At 42.2% G+C, this 19,692-nt stretch overlaps 1 protein-coding gene across 2 annotated transcripts in view; it reads left to right on the top strand.

Annotated features, from left to right (window-relative positions):
- The window catches only part of EML1 (EMAP like 1), a 163,912-nt gene that overhangs the window by 95,843 nt on the left and 48,377 nt on the right, over nt 1–19,692 (top strand). For both annotated transcript variants that reach the window (XM_032179899.2, XM_032179898.2), the window contains 4 exons: nt 11,763–11,791; nt 15,200–15,329; nt 17,739–17,888; nt 18,827–18,896. In XM_032179899.2, coding sequence (XP_032035790.1) covers nt 11,763–11,791; nt 15,200–15,329; nt 17,739–17,888; nt 18,827–18,896 — 379 coding nt within the window. The remainder of the gene's footprint in view (nt 1–11,762; nt 11,792–15,199; nt 15,330–17,738; nt 17,889–18,826; nt 18,897–19,692) is intronic.

Genomic DNA, 19,692 nt, shown 5'->3' with positions numbered 1-19,692 from the left:
TAAACATGGTACTTTAATTTTATTCTCTCTGTTTAGTAAAGCTGAGGAAGGAATTTCAGCTTCAGAGGCTAAGCATGTGTTTTTTCCCCAAATGTTCATGTAAGGAGAAGGCTTAGTCATAAAGCAGTCGACTCCAACCCACAGGCTGTAAAAATTCCAAGTTTGTAAATCCATGGTGATTCAGTCCTATAAAGGAAGCTTAAACTCTTTTTCAGTTTTATTCCTAAAAGATGTCTGTTGTAGAAAACATAGAGACACTTCTCACATCTATAGCAGGTCAGGTCCACGGTCAATTAACAATTTAAAAAACCATTAACATGGGTTCTGTCTTCTTCTCATTTAGACTATTAGTACTTCTTATCAGAAGATTATGCTAATGGGGTGATAATACCTTGGAAATGAGGCCAAGTGGTTACAATGGCAACAGAGTGTGAGTTAGTGGGAGGTGCAACATAGCCCAAAGCTTCTTTGAATTCAGGGTAAGCTTGGAAGTTGACCTGAAATGTCTAGATCTTGGCAGTTCTTAGAGACTTGGCTCCTCCTCTGCACATCTGATTTTTATTAAGAATTTCCAAAAAGAATCTGCATTGTGTAAACTCCAGATCCGTTTTATCTTTAAAATCCTATGGCTTTGGTAAATGTGCTGGGTAAATATTTCCATAGAAGATATTTACAAAGAGATTTTTGAGAAATGCCACAGTAGGAAATTTTGATTTGGAAATGAGGGACTGGGAAAATTTACTAATCATGTTCCCAAACTAATTCAGGCAACTAAACATGTCCATTTAAAAATAAATTCTTTGTCTTGTTAGAACCCAGGCATGGTTGAGGCGAGCATAGCACAGAGCTGGCCAAGTTTCATGCATCGTGCACTGAAGGGGTTTCAGAGACAGTTACTGTCTCCTCTTAGGCAATTGCTGGTCTTGACAGGGACCCATAGAAGTAAGAGCTGCAGTAACTCAGAAAGAAGCAGCTAAGACTCGGTAGAAGTGAAGGTTAAGCTGGTAATTCAGTGGCTGCCTGACCCCTTCCCGCCTTTCTTCCTCTGTATTCCCACGTGCGCAGCCCCATGCTTAGGCTGCCTTGACCCTAGCACCAAAGCAGATCTGGAGTCTTGCTGAGAAATGCCACCCTTGAGGATGGGACACGGGGAAGGAAAGGAGTAGAGAGGTGGCCCCCGTGTAATTTCTGTTTTTAAACATTACTGCGTTCAGTGTACTCAAGATGGCATGCCTCTTCCCCATCCCTCACTCTATGTGTCCATTGTTCCTGCAGGCTGTCCTGTGATTTAAAAGATTGCCCTTGTTGGGTTCCTGTAGGCAGCAAGACATGGTGGAAAGGGCAGAGGCTCTGCAGTAAAAGAAAGATCTGGGTGTGTATCCAGTTCTGCCTTAACATCTCCAAGCCTCAGTTTTTTCCTCTACAAATTAGAGATTTTATACCTAGTGCCCTTGAATCTTATAAATGAGCTAACTTGTAGGAAAATACACAGCACAGGGCTTGGCACTCAGTAAATGGTCGTCATCCCTGTGATAGTTCTTATAAAGACAGGCCTGTGTGGAGCAGAGGAAAGTAATCAGTGAGATTTTCTACAATTCCTCACTTTTTATTTTCCTCATTTGTAAGATGAAAGTGTTAGATTTTGTCACAATCCGCATTGCACTTGTGTCTAACGTAGTTGGGGGAAATAAAGTATTGTAAAACCTTGTGATGCTCACAGTTCTTAAATAAGGCATCGGGCGGGATCTTGTCTATGGGCTGCTTGCGATCCCAGCCTGCCTGCTGTTCCAGAGCCCCATTCTCTTCCACTCAGGAAGGCTAGTTAGGGTGCACGTGAGTGAGAGTGCTGACGTCATAGGGATGGCTTCCACCCTGTGCTGCTTTGTAGAAGAAACAAATCATTCACACAGGCAGTGCTTTAACTCGCAGCCACGACAGATTATTAGCCATAAAGCTCACAGCTTCTCACACGCCATGTGCAAAGCTGTCGTTAGCACATATGGCACTTAGGCACAAATTAGAAAAAGGCTCCCTTTACTTCAGAAAAGCAGTTCCATCTCAGCACATATTTCTCAATAATAATACAGCAGATAGAAAGCCATTCTATATAAATTATACAAATCTTACTATTGAACACAAAATAATAGTGTTTGTGAAGTCCTAAATATTAACCTTTTCTGAGATACTTTATTTTAAAGTAATTACATGTTTTGCTTTCATAAAACTATATTCTTTTTCATTTTCCTTTTTTTTTTTTGAGATGGAGTCTCGCTCTGTCACCAGGCTGGAGTGCAGTGGCACAATCTCGGGTCAGCGCAACCTCTGCCTCTTGGGTTCAAGAGATTCTCCTGCCCCAGCCTCCCGAGAAGCTGGGACTACAGGTGCGTGCCACCATGCCCAGCTAAGTTTTGTATTTTTAGTAGAGACGGGGTTTCACCACGTTGGCCAGGATGGTCTCGATCCCTTGACCTCATGATCCACCCGCCTTGGCCTCCCAAAGTGCTGGGATTACAGGCGTGAGCCACCGCGCCCGGCCAAAACTGTATTCTTTATGATAGTTTCAGTCTTCTTGTTCCCATGTCTCATTTTCTTTACAAATGGTCACCAGATTCAAGTCTTTCTTGTGATATGGAAGACCTTTATCTTAGAATGTTTAAGTTTTTCAAATACTTCGTAACAAGCCACAAAATTTTAACAGCATTTAATCTTTGCACCAACAAAACCTCTATTAAAAACAAAAGCAATATATGGTAATATTTTACTTTATGTATTATTGATGATAAATGAACATTAATAATTACATAGTGACTCATGTCATCATGAAATACTACATCTAAATAGGGAATTGGCAATAACATTCTAATGGAAGGCTTGTAAAATATAGCCACTAAACTAATCTGATAGAGATATTTTTCAATTAAAAAAGTATTCTATACCCGATAGAAAATTGGCTGTTTATTTAGAAGCACAGTTCACGTTAGATGTTTCTAGATTGATAAAGCGTTTCAATTATCAACTGGTTCCCCTTTTGTAAGTCTTAGGGGAATGAGCTATGTCAGCTCTATGAGCAAGACACTGTTTCAGCTTTACTGAAAGTTGTTGAAATGAGTTGATTTCGTTAGAATAAGGATGTTTCAGTCATGTGCTAGAAACTTTGTTGTCACATACGTATAAGTCAGGGGTGTCCCTGAACTTTGGCTTCCCCGGACTTTCAGCTTCCCTAGACTTTCGGCTTCCGCAGATTAAAAGAATTGTCCTGGGCCACACACAAAATACCTGAACACTAATGATAGCTGATGAGCCAAAAAAAAAAAAAAAAAAATTGCGAAAAAAATCTCATGTTTTAAGAAGGTTTACAAATTTATGTTGGGCCGCATTCAAAGTCGTCCTGGGCCGCATGTGGCCTGTGGGCTGTGGGTTGGAGAAGTTTGATATAAACTGCCCATCTTTGGAGTCAACAAACATGAAAAAAAAAAACCACCTCAAAAGAGTGAAGACGTTGACATGTTAGGTGTGGCGCCCTTTTGTGTTGTGCCCCCTCAACCCCAGGATCAGACAGCCCCGTAGTACAGCTGTCACCGAGAACCACTGGGCTGGACACCTTGAGCGCCTGTCCTTTCTAAAGCTCTAGCATTTAGTTACTATTTCTCCTCAGAGCTCTGCAGGGTGCAAAGTTGTTTTTCCTTTACGATAGCATCACTGCTGCCGTCGGCTCAGCAGTACTTCTTGGCTGGGGCTCTGGGCCCTTCATCCACCAGCTCCTCGTTCCCTTTTGTGCCCTGACACGCATGCCTCTCCAACACATTGCTCACTTTTCCCCAGCAAGACTTTTTTCCTTTTTTGAGGCCATTTATTTATTATACAAGTAACTTGTTTTAGAAAATCTAGGCCGGGCGTAGTGACCCACTCCTGTAATCCTAGCACTTCAGCAGGCCGAGGCGGGTGGATCGCTTGAGCCCAGGAGTTCAAGACCAGCCTGGACAACATGGCAAGACCCCATCTCTACAAAAATTACAAAAATTAGCTGGGCGTGTTGGCGCATGCCTGTAGTCCCACCTACTTGAGAGGCTGAGATGGGAGGATTGCTCAAGCTTAGGAGGTTGAGACTACAGTGAGCCGTGATCGTACCACTGTACTCCGGACTGGGCAATGGGAATGAGACCCTTTCTCAAAAAAAAAAAAGAAAAAAAAAAATCTAGGTGCACAAAAAAGAAGAAATGAAAATCACTTGCAGTCTCATCACTCAGCGAACTCACAGCCGACAGTTATTACATTTCCATGTGGACTTTTATTTGCAGGGTGCTGTATGAGTGTAGTGTATAATTTTGACATAAATGCCATTCTTGTGCATATTTTGTGATCCCTTTTTCATTTGCTAGATGAGCATGTCTTTGTGTGAATAAATACACTCTTGCAATGTTTAGATGTGGTTCATCATGTTTCCAGCCCGAAGCACTTTAGTTGGACATGTAAGTACCAAACAAGTTTCACTAATCCACTCAGATCAGGCCACCATCTAGAACAATGCCCAGCACACAGTAGGTGCTCAACAAGCATTTGTCGAATGAATCTTTTTGCCCTGGTCACTGTAACAAAAGAAGGTTAAAATGATGGGCCTTTATTGCCACAGCCAAGTGTTAATCCCAGCTCTGCCACTTTGCTTTGTCATTGTGAACAAGTGACTTAATCTCTTTGGGGTTTTCCTCAGTAGCAGTAAAAGTGGTACCTGCCTCACAGGGTGCCTAAGATCCCGTGCATAGGAGCCTCAGTGCAGAGCTGGTCTGCGGTCGGCTCGCCACAGTGGCAGCTGTGAGTGTCACGTCTGCATCCCAGACTACTGCAGCTGAGGCCTGCACACTTGTGTCCCTCCCACTCCCCTGCTTGCAGGGCCTTTTTTCTTGGGGATGTCTTGGAATTCCCCAGCTCCTGTTTCTGCCTTTATCCCAGCCTGAAAAGCAAGGAATCAGAAATTCTGAAAATTGTTCTTACCTTGCTCTTTCAGTTCCACTGCTGTGCTGGATTTATGGAGCACCTGCTGTGTACAGAACGTAGTCCAAGGCACGGCAGGGAGTGGGAAGGAGCAGCACAGAAAGACTCATTCTCCTAACAAATGTCAGTGGCACAATGCCTGCAGGGCCACTTTGCTTAATTCCCAAAGGACTCACAAATGGGAGAACAAGATAATCCACGGAATAGAAAAATGGTAAAGGGTCTGCACAGGCGCTCACTGAGAAGGAAATACCAGTGGCCCTTCACTCATGAATAGGCGATCAAGCCCAGACCTAATTAAAGAAATGCCGATCTAAATAAGAAGATAGCATATTTAGAAAATTCTTTTTACTTTATCGTAAAATAAAGCACAGATGCAGAAAACCACACAAGCAAATTCATAGCTTAATGAATTGTTCTAAGGCAAACAGCTTCTAGCACCTAGGAGGGGGAGGGGTTTTCCCCTCTCCCAAGTGACAGGCGGATGTATCTGGAACTGGGGGTGGGGGCAGGGAAGGTGACTGTTTTTGATGAACTCCAGCTCATCCTTCGAGACCCAACTCAGGATCCCCTTTTTCTGGGAACCTCCCCTGGCCCTCTAGTCTGAGAGCAGTGCTTTTCAGATGGTGTCGTAAGTGCCTGTTAACTTCATCTGTGACTCTGTAGCTCTCTTCCCTCCACCATGCTGCACATACCCCTTGCCCTCCCTTAGGCTCTGAGGGCCCAGGCCATGCCATTCTTATTCTTTGTATCTCTAGTACTTTACACAGCTCTTGGTGAACGTGAGTGCTCAATAACTATTTGTTGAATGGATGGAAGGATATTGTATACGATCAGGCATCGCTTAATGACAGGCACATTCTGAGAAATGCATTGTTAGGTGTTTTCTTGTTGTGTGAACATCATAGAGTGTGTGTTTACAGAAACCGTCATGGTCCAGCCTGATGGTCTAGCCTGCTGCTCCCGGGCTACAGACCTGTACAGCACGTGACTATAAGGGAATACTGCAGGCAGTGGTAACACAGTGTTAAATATTGGTGTATCTAAACATAGAAAAGATACCATAAAAATACAGTATTATAATTTTGTGGGACCACAGACATCTTTGTGGTCCATCACTGACAGAAACACCCGTGTCTGGCCCATGACTGCATTTCATTTAAAAGCCACAGCCATTCAAGAACTATGTAAACAGCACCACCTATGGGTAGACAATTTTAACACCACATTTTACACTGGAAGATGAGACTTAAGCATCTTTTTACTGAAAAAAAATGTTTCACTCTTCAAGCCATGGGGTCATTTATGTTTTAATAAATTTCAAAATGATAAGTGCTGATATTCTTCATATTGTTTTAGTTTTGAGACTGTTAGGTGAGGAGTCTGGAAATACAAAGGTTTTTGCAGTGAAAGGAGGAGAAAGAGGGAAGCCATATTAATTAATAACACATGTTGGACGCATTGTAACATATCTTATTTAATCGTGCTAATAACCTGTTCCTCACAGTGGTTTTACTCCCATTTTTACATTAAGGAGATTAAGCTGGTGGAGGTGAAGCCCCTCACCCAAGCCCTAGAGCACAGATCCAGCTAGCCTCAAAATCTGTGCTCCTTCCACCATGGAAGTATTGGTTGGAAGTATTGGTTGGAAATGTCCATGAGGCAGTCGCTTTTGTCTCCAATAAAGTGTCCAGCAACTTCTAAAGATTTTGAATAGATGGTTCTTAAATGACCCTATTTCTAATAAAAATCTGTTTAAGGACAATTTTTATAGAGTCATTATTTCCGTGGTGGAGTATTCTGACTTCTAGCAGGAACTTTATCTCATCACGTGAAGTCATTTTTAAAAGCAGTCGTGGCTGAGCCCAGTGGCTCACACCTGGAATCTCAGCACTTGGGGAGGCCAAGACAGGCAGATCATTTGAGCCCAGGAGTTTGACACCAGCCTGGACAACATGGTGGAACCCTGTCTCTACAAAAAATCTAAACATTAGCCGAGTTTGGTGGCATATGCCTGTAGTCCCAGATACTTGGGAGGCTGAGGTGAGAGGATGGCTTGAGCCCAGGAGGCGGAGGTTGCAGTGAGCTGAGATCACACCACTGCACTCCAGCCTGTGCAACAGAGCCAGACCCTCTCTCAAACAAAAAGAAGTCATGTTATTCCAAGAGCCAAAGTTGTTCTGGATGAAAAAATTGTAGGGAAATCGCATGTTTAACTTTGGAATGGACTCCTCCTCTATCAAGCCTTATTAATCATTTTCAAAAGCAAGTATCTCTGCTCAAACAGCACGTGGCTCCTATTAGTTCTACTCTGATCCTAGTTGCCCAAGACTTGTTACACATGTCACCACGTGTCGAAGACCTGCAAGATCTGGCCCCAGAGCCCCCTTTCAGGAACTTGGGGTTAGGTTAGTTAATGTAGATGAAAGAGATAAGAGTAGATCCCCGCAGAGCAGAGGCACAGTGAATATCTGTTGAGTTTCAGCCTGGACACGTTGTCCACTGGACTCTCCTCCTTGTAAATGCCAGTCTATGGTGCAGCAAATAGGAGCTTTATCAGATGAGTAAAAACCAGCCACTCTTAGACCATCCCTGTGCCCAAAGTCTACAGTGAACACATTCAGGGATTTGGACTTAGATGTATGTGTTCACAGCTGCCTCTGCGGTGTTGACTGCACTGCTGTCTGTTGGTTGACTGCACTGCTGTCTGTTGGTGTGAGTCTTTCCTTGGGGCAGATGTCTAGTGTTCTCCTGCCGTCTCACCATACAGCTGCTGGTCTGGTGAAGATTCAAATGTACCTCATCCTCTGTGAGTCTCCACGACTGCTTGTATCTTATATCAGCTCTCGAACCATTCAGCTCAAGGGAGGATACAGCCGAGCTCTTTCAGCAAATCTCCTTCTTAAAAGCAATAAGAACTGAGCTGGAGTTCGTCTTGGAGATATTGGCCACAACTTAACACCAGAATAGCCAAGTGCTGAGAGTTTGTTCACCGGAGGGGAAATCTTTTCTCTCCTCCGGGCTTAGTTCTGTCATGGGCTTCAGGGGCAGGTGCAGGACATCTTGATTGACTCCACGCTGGGCAAGGGATGAATGAAGCCTCATTCTACACTTGGTGCTCCTTCACCCTTCCTAGGCCAGGACTGGGCATTCTCCCCACCCCCACCATGGAGCCACACCCCAGCTGTTGAGGGGATGTTAAGTCACCCACTTAATTTTTTCCATCGAGCTCACATCAAGAAATGGGGAATCAGAGATGAATTACATAACACCTTGAGAAGCGATCATCTCCCACTCCAAGTGAATTCACCGCCCAAACATGTTTCAAAATAGTGCTGGGTCTGAAGGACCCACTCTCAATTTGAGTGGCTGTGCGTTCTGGAAAGATGCACTTTCTGCATACGGCTCCCATCAACAGACTTTGTTGAGAAGCCACAGTGGCTTTAATGTTCTCTTCTGGTTATCACGGCACATCTGTGGGTTTGCCTTTCTATCAGTCGTTCAGAAGATTCGTCGTCCTTTTATGGATTTATATTCTAAGATTTGCATGCAAGAGTGAAATTACCTCCTCCCAGGCTTGCCTTTTAGGAAAGGTAGTGGTGCATTGGCAGGAGTAATGGGTTCTAAACAAATACGCTGGGTTTTGTCAATAAAAACTCAACTTTCTAAAATAATAAAATGTAGCAGTAGTATATTTTCTAAATACAGCATACCACAAAGTGATACGTTGCTTAGAGCATGATTTAAAGAAATGTAAGCATTTTAGTACCACCTGATACCTCTCTCAATGACCTTAGTTGTTAACATTCCTGCTACCTAATCTGTTAATAGAAATCTTTCTTTCTTCCTCTTACAGTTCTTCAGTATCGAAGGTCCCTGAGCTTCCCTGTATGAAAAGTTAAGATTCCCTTGCGGATTTTCTCTTTGTAGGAAGAACATAGTTCATAATTGCTTTATTCAGTCTCTAGGGCAAGTTCTGAATTTCTCATTTCTGTGTTCATAGCTTTTGCATCATTCTACTTTTGTGATCAAAGTCATGATAAAAAAATAGTTTTCCTGTCTTTTGATTCCATACCTGGCTTCCCTTTGATTATGTTTCGGTAATTAGATTTGCCCCATAGTCTTTTGTCAGCTTTCCTTCTGTCCTCACCTCCTTCTGCCTGTAATCTAATCATATATGTGAAATTCGGAGTCAAGATTTCTTCTGCTTCTGCTTAGCACACAGAAAATGACAAGAATGTCACTCCCACCCTAAAAATGAGAACAATTCAGGTATCTACAATATCATAGCTATTTTAAGGCCACCATGGAGCTGAGGACAGAAAGTAGTATAATGAACTGAAATGTTACTGAAAAGTGGCAAGCCCATCTGAGGAGGGACAGGCCCCACGACTGCTTTTGTCTTTGGCAGAGTAGCGGGGAGAAAAGGGGAGCCCTCGTAGATGGGAGTAGGAAAACTGGAGCTGTAGAATTGGGAAAGGCTGAGTGTGGACTGGCAGGAGAGTTCAGAGTCCCCGGGGGCTCTGGGCACACGAGAACCCTCCCCCTGCTCACACGCACTCCGCTTTTCCCCAGACTTCAGTGAGTGTGCGTGGTGGATTGGGAGCCAGACAGGCAGCTGAGAGAGGCCCACTGAGGCAGAGGCATGCCAGGAGGAAAGCCAAGAGATGTTCTCCACGTTCAGGGCCTTGAACTAAGTGCCAGGCAGCAGCTGGCCACCCCCGAAGGAGGGATGAGGAGAGCTGAGAGAGAGCCCTTTGAGGGGTGGGTGTGTAGTGAGGTCTGGGGACCTGGAGGATGGAGAGAAACTCCATCTGCACACCAAGCCCCACACCAGGTTCTTGGCAGCAGCTGTGTGTGCCCCGGGGAGAGGCAGGATTGCTGAGAGCTGACCCCACCACCACCCACCAGGCACAGATCCTTGGGGCCTGCTGAAGGCTGAAGACGGAGAACCAAGAGGAATTCCACAGGAGCTCCAGGCCTCACACCAGGGCAGCTGCTGTCTATTGTCCAAGGCCCTGGGAATATAGCCATGAACAGAAAGATCCCTGCCCCTGTGGAATTGCCTCCTGGTGGGAGAAACAAAATGAAGGCAGGGGGCAAATAAGTGCTATAGAGAAAAATAAAGCAGGAGGGGCGGGGGGTGTGGCGAGCAGGGCCTGAGGAGGGTTTCAGTATGGAGCAGGGAACATGAAGCCATACACACAGCTAAAGCAGTGGCCTGAGAGTGGCTGACTTCGGGGAGGATGGTCCAGGAGGGCCCATGAGCCAGCGCCTGACACGGAGCCTGCTGGGCCAGGCTCCCAGAACAGCAGGGAATATAGTGAAGGGAGATGAGCTTGGAAGAATACAGGGGTCAGGTGGAGATTGGATAGGGCCTTGTAGGCCAATGTAAGACCCAGGCTTTTAGGTTCAAAGGCTGTGCCATGCCTTTATAGTAGTATTTTCAAACCACAGTTTAGAGTTTAGGAAACTAAGCCTATAGCTTATAAAAGTACTTAAAACACATTTGAACAGAGTAAACCACTTTTAAAGCATCAGGAAAGTAGTAGGCTCTACCGCCCCACCCCATGTGCTGTGTGAAATTATCTGGAAATCAAGAATATTAATGTGGAATATACTTACTACATCATGGGGTTAAGGATAGTTTTTATTCCTGGTGTTTTTCATTGTGTTTCAAGTCAAAAATTGAGGAGTAATATTAGGAATATATCTGCTCAAGTTTTTGTTTTAAATACACACACACACAAAATGCGTATGTGCTCCTAGCAGCATTTAAGGCACTATGGTGAAACCAGTGCACCCCTTGACTCCCGTTTATTTCCTGTGTCGTCTTCTGTATCTTAAAGCAGGCAGAAGTCAGGGAAGCTAAGCGGTGCAAAGCATGAACTTTGGAGACAAAGTTGAGGTCACAGGGTCACCCCCTTCCCTGAGCTCTCTGGGTCTCCCTGTCCCTGTTGGGAATGGAGACGGTGCCATCTCCCCAAAGGTGGTATCATGGGAGGGGTGCCCCTGGCAGAAAGTAGTGGGTCTGCAGTGGCGGCCGCCTCTCCTTCTACCCCCAGGGTCCCCTCGTGGAAGTTTCTCCTGTGAGGTGCTTGCTCCTAGGGATGTCCAGTCTGTCTGCGGCTGTCTATCCTTGAATGCTTCCTGGGTTTGGTTTCCCAAGTGCTGTCATGGGGTGGTCTCACCTGCTCATGGTGGGTGCCCAGGGTGACTGAAGTCAGCAGGGGTGTCCCTACCTCTCCCAAGAGATGGCTGAGTTGGAGGGCACCACACCCTGGTGTTCCCCCCTCCTCTTTCTACTTTATGCTCACCCGCTTGTCTTCCTAGAGCAGCCATCTGCTTAGCAGGTGAGCTCTAAAAGTCCTCACCAAAAGATCTTTTGTCAGGAATTTGCTAGTTTTAAGTTCTTTAAATCTCTCAGAAGAGTGTGGGGAATAAAAACAACCATTCTTACACATTTAGACAGGGTCATTCCCTTCTTGATTAACCACATTTTTTTCCTCCCCAAAACACTTATTTGCACTCATAAAAAGCACAACTTTGGTGATAAAGTTAGGATTGCAATCTCTTGCACCTATGAGATTGTTTGTGATTGTTTATGTGTGTTACTTTTTGCAGTAAAATTGGTTGTGTTTTTCTTATTAACATGTATAACTTATGCAGCATTTGTGTGGCAGACTACTGCAGCCATGGCTTTGGGGTCTGAAGTGAATGAGATTAAACAGCCACAGCGCCCTTTAAAAACTGTTTTTGGTTTATTTTCACAGCAAACCCAAGGAGCCTGTATTCAGTGCAGGTAAGTCTGATTTAATTTTTGTATGGGAACCCCTCACTCACTTTCTCAGAACTCAAGGGACAGAAAAGAAGTAGCCAGCTTCAGGGGCCAGCCTTGGACACACAGGAGCTTTGGTTTGTACAGACCAGATGGAGTGCTATCAGCTTTGTACCTGGGGGTTGAATGGCTCAGATAGTGACAGCGAGACTGCCTTTAAACAGTCATAAAGAGCAAACCCTTCACCTACCCTGTCCAAAACCAATGTAAGACATGCCAGTAAGGAGGAGAGTGGAATGCCACCACCTATGCCATGATGGAATTTCTAGATTAAAAGGTGTCTGTTGCCTTGGTTATTCCTTCCTTACTAACTGGATTCTGTTATCAACATTTGCATTTCTCTTAGGGGAAAGTTTCTTATGCATCAAGTTATATAACTGTCTAAAAGTAGCTTTTCTTTTTCTGCCTATGATCTCCTAAACTGCAAACTAATAGTTCATGTATATCTTTCCATATATCTTTTTTAACACCTTTTGTAATAAGGTAGATGCTGTTGTCTAGCATCTTAACCTTATTTAGAAATGCATTTAAAATGCAAAAAATGGACAAATATGTAATTGATTAAATACATTCATTTGATTTTAATTGTTCTAGTTTTTTTTTTAAGTTCAGAATTAAAACATAAAAGTCAAAGTTTTGTATTTATCAGCATGTGCTTTAGTGTTCATTTCATTTTCAGGAAGCATGAAATTACTCACTGAAAATGTAATTGCTGTAAGCTCGCAGGGCCACATCGTGAGCGCACTTGCCAGGATCCCTGAACCGTGTCCAGATTTTAAGACTGGGGGGCAGGTCAGGTGTTGGCCTGCGGGCTAGTGAGGGCTCCGGGCTCTGGGGCAGGCAGGCCAGCCACACTTGCAGTACTCCACCGTCTCTTTATCTAGCCCTTCTGTCTCTGTCTCCGAAATCACAAGGGAAACGCCGGGTGACACACTGCAAAGGTAGGCAGCATTTCTGAAACCTCATAGCTCTCTGAGCAAAGTTGTTACCCAGGCTACAGAAACCTTTTTCATACAGGCAAACAGATGCTCTCCTTGTATGAAAATGTTTTTGTGTTGCAAACCACTTCGATTCATTTTAAGTTAAACGCATCCCTGAGCATTTACTCGGATGGGCTTTAATAAGTGGCTGTAATTTGGATCCCAATTGGTTATTGGCTGACTGCAGGAATTTTTTTTTTCATCTATATAAACCTTAAGAGAGCTATAGGGCCACCCCTGGATGTCCCACTGTTTGACTTGGTATCATGCACTGCTGCTGGCCTCTTCCCACTAGCGCCTTTGGGTTTGGTGGCGTGTGTGCTGTTATCCTAACCTGCCTGGAACAAACACTGCTTTCCCTGGCTGCATTTTGATTTTAGATGTAGCCTGTCTGAATCACCAGTACAAAACAGTGCCAAGGCTAACTTCAGTGCTTTTTTTGCCTAGTTCAGTAAGTTAAAATTGTGCAGTAAGTAAGCTCAGTCCTAAGGATTCTTAATCATCATATACCTGTGATAGACTCAGGTGGATATTTCATAGACATTGGTTATATACATCCACATTGTGCTTTTTTTATGTGTTGTGGAAATAGCATTATATTGTCTTTATTCCTAACCTACATTCTGCGAGCTTTCCGGCAGGACTGATTCTCTTACAAAGAGAGCTGCTAGAATCCCTTTTCATTTAGCTGTCAACACCAGTCTCCTGCCCCTCTTTTCAAGAATGTCAATCTTTTGGGTGCTTTTAGATTCTTTGGTTGTGGTAGCCACACAGCCCCTGATGAGCTTATATTTGGGTGAGGTTTAAGGAAGGGAAGAAGCTTCAGAAGAGAACAGCATGAGCGGTGGCACAGACAGGACAGGGTGTACAGGGGGGCAAAGAGACACGCCTGGCCCCAGAGGAGAATCCCTGTGGGTGGCTGTGGCAGATAAGGTCCTGTGCGGTGAGAGCCTGGCAGGGCATTTAGACCTGCTGGATCCAGCAAGGAAGAGAGCAGGTGAAGAAATTTACATGGAGGAAGGGCTCCGTAAAACCTGGTTTGGGCCTTGGTGGGTTTGGCAGCAGTGTGTAAACTGACCCAGGAGAGCCATAAGAGAGCCTGTGGTGATGGGGCCCCAGTGCACCTGGGGAAGTTGGCACCAGCGTGGGAGACATTGTAAGGGGAGGATCCATGGGACGCAGTGGCTGGCACACATAGGCAGGGATGATCGCGTTCATGACTCTCACTCAACGTCAGTCTTAATACGCAGTGTGAAGAGTGTGTCACGTGCATGCATTTAAGACCTGAAACGCATGCACACAATAACATGAAACTGGGGTGCCCTCTTGATTTTTAAGTAATATTGCATGTGGCATTGTTTGAAAATCCGTAAGAATAAGACTTATAAAACTAACTTGTACTATAATTATTTCCTCACTGTTCCTCGCCAATTTCCTCCCTGCGGATGCTTTTTCTGTTGAGTTGTATACAGGTATCCCTGGTTCCAACTGCCCAATTTAAATACCATTAAAACCAGGTCCTTTGATCTGCAATGAAATTTCAGAATTCAGCGAGTTCTGAATCTGAACAGAATTCACCAGGAGCGGAGCTCACAAGACATTTTCTTTGCCCTTATCATATCCTGAGAACTCCAGTCAGAACACCCCAAGATGTTCTTTTTGAGGTCTAGGAGTCACCCCGTGTCGATACATTATTGATATTTACTTTTGTCCTTATAATTTATTGAAATATTAAAAGTTATTTTATTAAAAGTTATGTTCGTTCTAGAGAGTTTTGCATCCTGATTTCTCTCTCTAATGGGTCTTTTGTTCTTTTGTTTTCCATTTCTAGATTTTCTTTGAGCATTTTCCTTTTTGCATTGCATGCACTTCTGCTGATTTTGTGTTCTTTACACTTGAAAGAATTGTTCAATTAAAAGATATATAAAGATGTATTTTTACATTGCAATATAACAAATCCATTTAAATATTGAAAAGTATTTGTGAATTTGGATATTGAGATTGTGTATACATTGAACTCAAAAACTTTTAAGTGGATTTCTTGTGTTAGTTGAATTTTGGGGGTGGTGTTTTTTGCCCTCCTGATGATAAAAGAAAGTAAGCAGTAAAATCTCATGGAAAATCGTTGTTGGAATCAAGTTCCTTCCTGCCTTTTACAATTTTGTAGGTAACTCATGTACTTAAGTAAACAGAATACCAAAAGCAAACAAGATGCAAACTTTTGTTTCAAACTGTTTACTTTTATGTTACTTTTTTCCCTAGGATATCAATTAGAAATGACAGAAGGGTAAAAGTTTCTCTTTTACACTGAAAGGCTAGAGAGGATAAAGCATTTGTTTTCAGGTACGCTGGGCACTGAGGTATCTTACTGACATCTTTGTTCTTTTTGTAGAAGAAGGCTATGTAAAAATGTTTCTTCGTGGACGCCCTGTTACCATGTACATGCCCAAAGATCAAGTGGATTCTTACAGCTTGGAAGCAAAAGTAGAACTTCCAACCAAGAGACTCAAGCTGGAATGGGTGTATCCTTTATTCATGGATTAGGTCTCACATGAAGTTATCAGTCAATCAATGCTTGATGTTAACTGTAGAAATTCATAAAACTTAAGTCCTCATAAGCTTTTAAAAAACAAAACGTTTTACTGTTACTTTTGAAAACTTAATGTAACAAAATTGACCATATGTTACAGACCTACAGAGTTCTAACAAAGTAGGAGCTTCATAAGAGCTGCTTATTATCAGGAGAACCAGCTTATCATTCCTGAATGAAATAGCTGTGGTTCTGGCTCAAATACATATTCATTATTTTCCTGAAAAGAAAATATGAAGATGTTATATGATTGTATGAGTGATTTTTTTCTTTGTCAGGAGAAAATGAATCACTAGTTTCTGGTCCGAATTTTATTCTTTCCAAAAGAATGACAGTAGTAGTTAGAAATATATAAAGAAGCGAACAGTGAAAATAATCAAGAATGGGTAAAATTTTAGATTCTAATGAGAACTGATTTTTCGTTTTAAGAGATAGAGTCTCCCTATGTTGCCCAAGCTGTTCTTGAACTCCTGGACTCAAGCAATCTTCTTGTCTCAGCTTCCCAAAGTGCTGGGATTATAGGCATGAGCCACCACGCCTGACCAAAAGCCAATTATTTTTAACAGGAGCTATCATATACTTAGTCAACTCTTCAGGGACAGATAGAAAACTAGGCGTTCTCTATATTTATAAGGAAACAACAGTGACAATGCAAGAAAATATTGTCCTTGTGATTGAGGAAATGGGAGTATCCAAAATTGAAACTAAACCATATTGGCGAAAAAGTTTTTAAACCCAAAGAAAGAGGGGTACCCTGAAAGGAGGACTAGCATTCTCCCCTTAAACCAAGTATGGACTTGACCAGCCTTAGGAGCCTAACTTCAAGTGTGACCTTGACTGAAGGGATGATAGAAAAATATGAATACCAAAGTACTGAATGAAGGGAGTCAAGTGAATGACGTAAATGAAATTGACGTGTCATGTAGATATCATCCTACTTTAAAAAAAAAAAAAAAGCTAGCTACAGTGATGCACCCCTGTAGTCCCAGCTGTACAAGAGGCTTAGGTGGAAGGATCCAGGAGTTCGAGTCCAGCCTTGGTAACATGGCAAGTCTCTGTCTCAAAAATGCATATATTCATATCAATCAAAAAGGCTCCCCAAAAATCTAGGCCACAAAAATCTGAATCAACCATATAACTAACATTCTTGAAACAGAGGTGCTGGCAGCTTCATGGCATGAGATTTGGAAAAGTGAGCTTCCAGGGGAAAAAACAACTGAAAGATAAGAAAATAGAAACTGTGAAAAAGATGAATTAAATGTTGATTATTTTTCCATTTATTTCCATTTTCTTATTACTTTAGAGGAAGCCTGCAGAGACCACCTTTCAGTCTACGCAGATTTTAAGGCAAAAAATATATATATTTTTTTCACCCTCAAATATTTATTGAGCACCTGTTTAATGCCAAGCCTGGAACACAAATTATAAGATGTTGGTTTAAATTGAAGCTATTGTGACTTCATTTAGAATAATTACTATTTGAGATTATGGAATCATATTCTTTAGAAATTTTTAAAAATTACCACCTGTACCTAAATTTCTCCCCCAAAATACTTTTTTTTTTTCAGATTCAAATGTCATAGGCATTTACCTGCACCTGTTTTGGAATCTATTTTGATACATGAAATTGAAGTGCTTCAGCTCATCTTTAAGTCAGTAGTGGTTTATTAAACGGTTATATCACATCTGGAAAACATTATTCAAAACCTTTATTCAGCCTACTTCCTGTTCATATTTTAGAAGATGTAAAGCAATGAAATTTGCTCTAAATAAATAGCATTTTTTTGGCCATTATTTGGCATCTTGCCAGGTTACTTTTTACATCCAAGTTCAAGTGATATTTTGTTCTCAAAATAAAATAATTTTCAAGGTTTGGAAGTATAATGTGAAAATTTTAACAGGGATTCTTATCCCAAAGGATCTGAGGGGCCTGATTTTTTTTTTTTTTTTACCTTTTATGTATGTTTGTGTGCACGTGTGTGTGTCATTTGTACCCTAAGTACTTTTACCATGTTTAAAAAAGGAATTTTTTAGTAAAAATTTAGCTCAAAGATTACAGTAAAAAAAAAAAAAAAAATTGACTCAATAGCTTTCTAAAAATAAAACCAAATCCTTGTAAAAATATGTATTCACATTACATCAATGACTGTTTCCAACTTTACTGCATGCCTTTTGGGGGTCACATGTATTTGTCACCGAATATTTGCAATTTAATGTTATTTAAATTAGTGACACTGATGGTAATAGTTATATGGTATTTTATTGCCTGTGCCTGTTGAATAAAGCTGATGTTTTATCAGCTCTTAAAGGGAAAAAAAATTTTATCTTGACATCCACAAAGCTATGGGTACAGGGGTCGAGACTGCCGTAACAACCTGTACTTGCTTCCGACGGGAGAGACTGTCTACTTCATCGCGTCCGTGGTGGTGTTATACAACGTGGAGGAGCAACTGCAGAGGCATTACGCTGGCCACAACGATGACGTGAAGTGGTAAGTCCTAAAACAGGTCATTCCTGCTACTCGGAAGGCCGAGGTGGGAGGATCGCTTGAGGCCAGGAGTTCCAGACCATCCTGGGCAACAGTGAAACCCTGTCGCTAAAATAAATAAATAAATAAATGTGATTCCTGTTGCACAGGTGGAAATAGCATTAGCAGAACACGGTCAGTATTGGGACATAACCAAAGAGAAGGAAGAGGGTCTGAGGAAATGAGGTCTTTGGGAGAGCTCTTCTGTGTGGTCTCCTTGTGGTCCGCTCACTACTGCGCTCCGTGAGACACCTCTCATGTTTAGTTTTCCAGCCTCACCAACGCATGAGCTTCACGGACCGCATTGTCTCAACAAAGAGCGCCACCTCTTTGGAGGCCGTCTTAACACATCATGTGTTAAAGGCTTCTAATTTGGGTCTTTATTTTTTGATAAACATAAAAACGTGTTGCCTCATGTTTGTGGCTGAGTCGGCTCTTCCCATAATTCATTTATAGCTTTTGGTAGGCATTTTGCATATCTTGGAAGGATGGATGCGTGAAGAGATGGATTTATATATTTGTATTTGTCCTGGTTCCTTGGTCAGTGATAAAAATCCTGTTCACGAAAGATGGTTTCTTTCCTATTTATGTACTCGACATGACTTTTTAATAAAGATTGTAGACTAATGTAGTGGTTCTGAGATTGAAATGGTATTTTCCTAACAGAGGATGCTTTTTCCTTAAGTTTGAAAATTCTTAAGAAGAAATAAGGGAATTAAGATGAAATGAATTAGGCACTAGTTGTCTAACGTCGTGGTGCTCAGAGAATTTGTCATGAGTCTGTAAGAAGTTAGGCATTATATATTTCTTATATTTAAATTTTTGACTAGATTATATTTGAGCAAGGGAAAAGTAAAACTTACCTGCAACATGTAGATGTTTTATAAATATCCTTTTCTTAGCCTAGCAGTTCATCCTGATCGGATCACGATAGCAACAGGACAAGTCGCAGGCACATCGAAGGATGGAAAAGTGAGTTACGTTACCTTTTCATTGTTTCATAATGAACTGGTAACACAAAGTCATTTTTAGAAAACATTGTGCTGCTGAGTAAGGCTGCTTAGATAAAATTATGGTATCTGAAAACTTCTGAACCCCTCACTAGAATTTTTTATTGTAAATTAGAAGACTTATTGTGTGGCAGGGTGCGGTGGCTCACGCCTGTAATCCCAGCACTTTGGGAGGCCAAGTCGGGCTGGATCTCTTGAGGTCAGAAGTTTGAGACCAGCCTAGCCAACATAGTGAAACCCGTCTCTACTAAAAATACAAAAATTAGCCAGGTGTGGTGGCACGTGCCTGTAGTCTCAGCTACTCTGGAGGCTGAAGCAGGAGAATCACTTGAACCTGGGAGGCGGAGGTTGCAGTGAGCCAAGATCATGCCACTGCACTCCATCCTGGGTGACAGAGAGAGACTAAGTCTCAAAAAAAAAAAAAAAAAAAAAGACTGACCGTGACCTTAAAAATCCCTGGAGCTCATCTTAATTTCATCAGATTTTTAAATAGCATTGTTCTGAATAAAGAATTCACTAATTCTTAAAATGTTTATTTATATGATAAGTATTAAAAATATGAAGGTAAACATTTAATAAAGTTAAAATTATAATAAATAATAATTTGAATGTACAACATTTTGCCAAATTTCAGCCACCCTCTGCCCTGTCCTGTGAATGTCTTTTAACAGTCGTGACTTTAACCCATGGAGTTTGTGTCTGTGTGCAGTCACAAAAGCTACTAGGAGGTTTTTAGCACAGATTTTGCAAGCACTTCA

Source organism: Hylobates moloch, unplaced genomic scaffold (assembly GCF_009828535.3).
Source record: "Hylobates moloch isolate HMO894 unplaced genomic scaffold, HMol_V3 SCAFFOLD_16, whole genome shotgun sequence".
Lineage (NCBI taxonomy): Eukaryota > Metazoa > Chordata > Mammalia > Primates > Hylobatidae > Hylobates > Hylobates moloch.
This window is presented reverse-complemented; position numbering and strand designations above follow the sequence as displayed.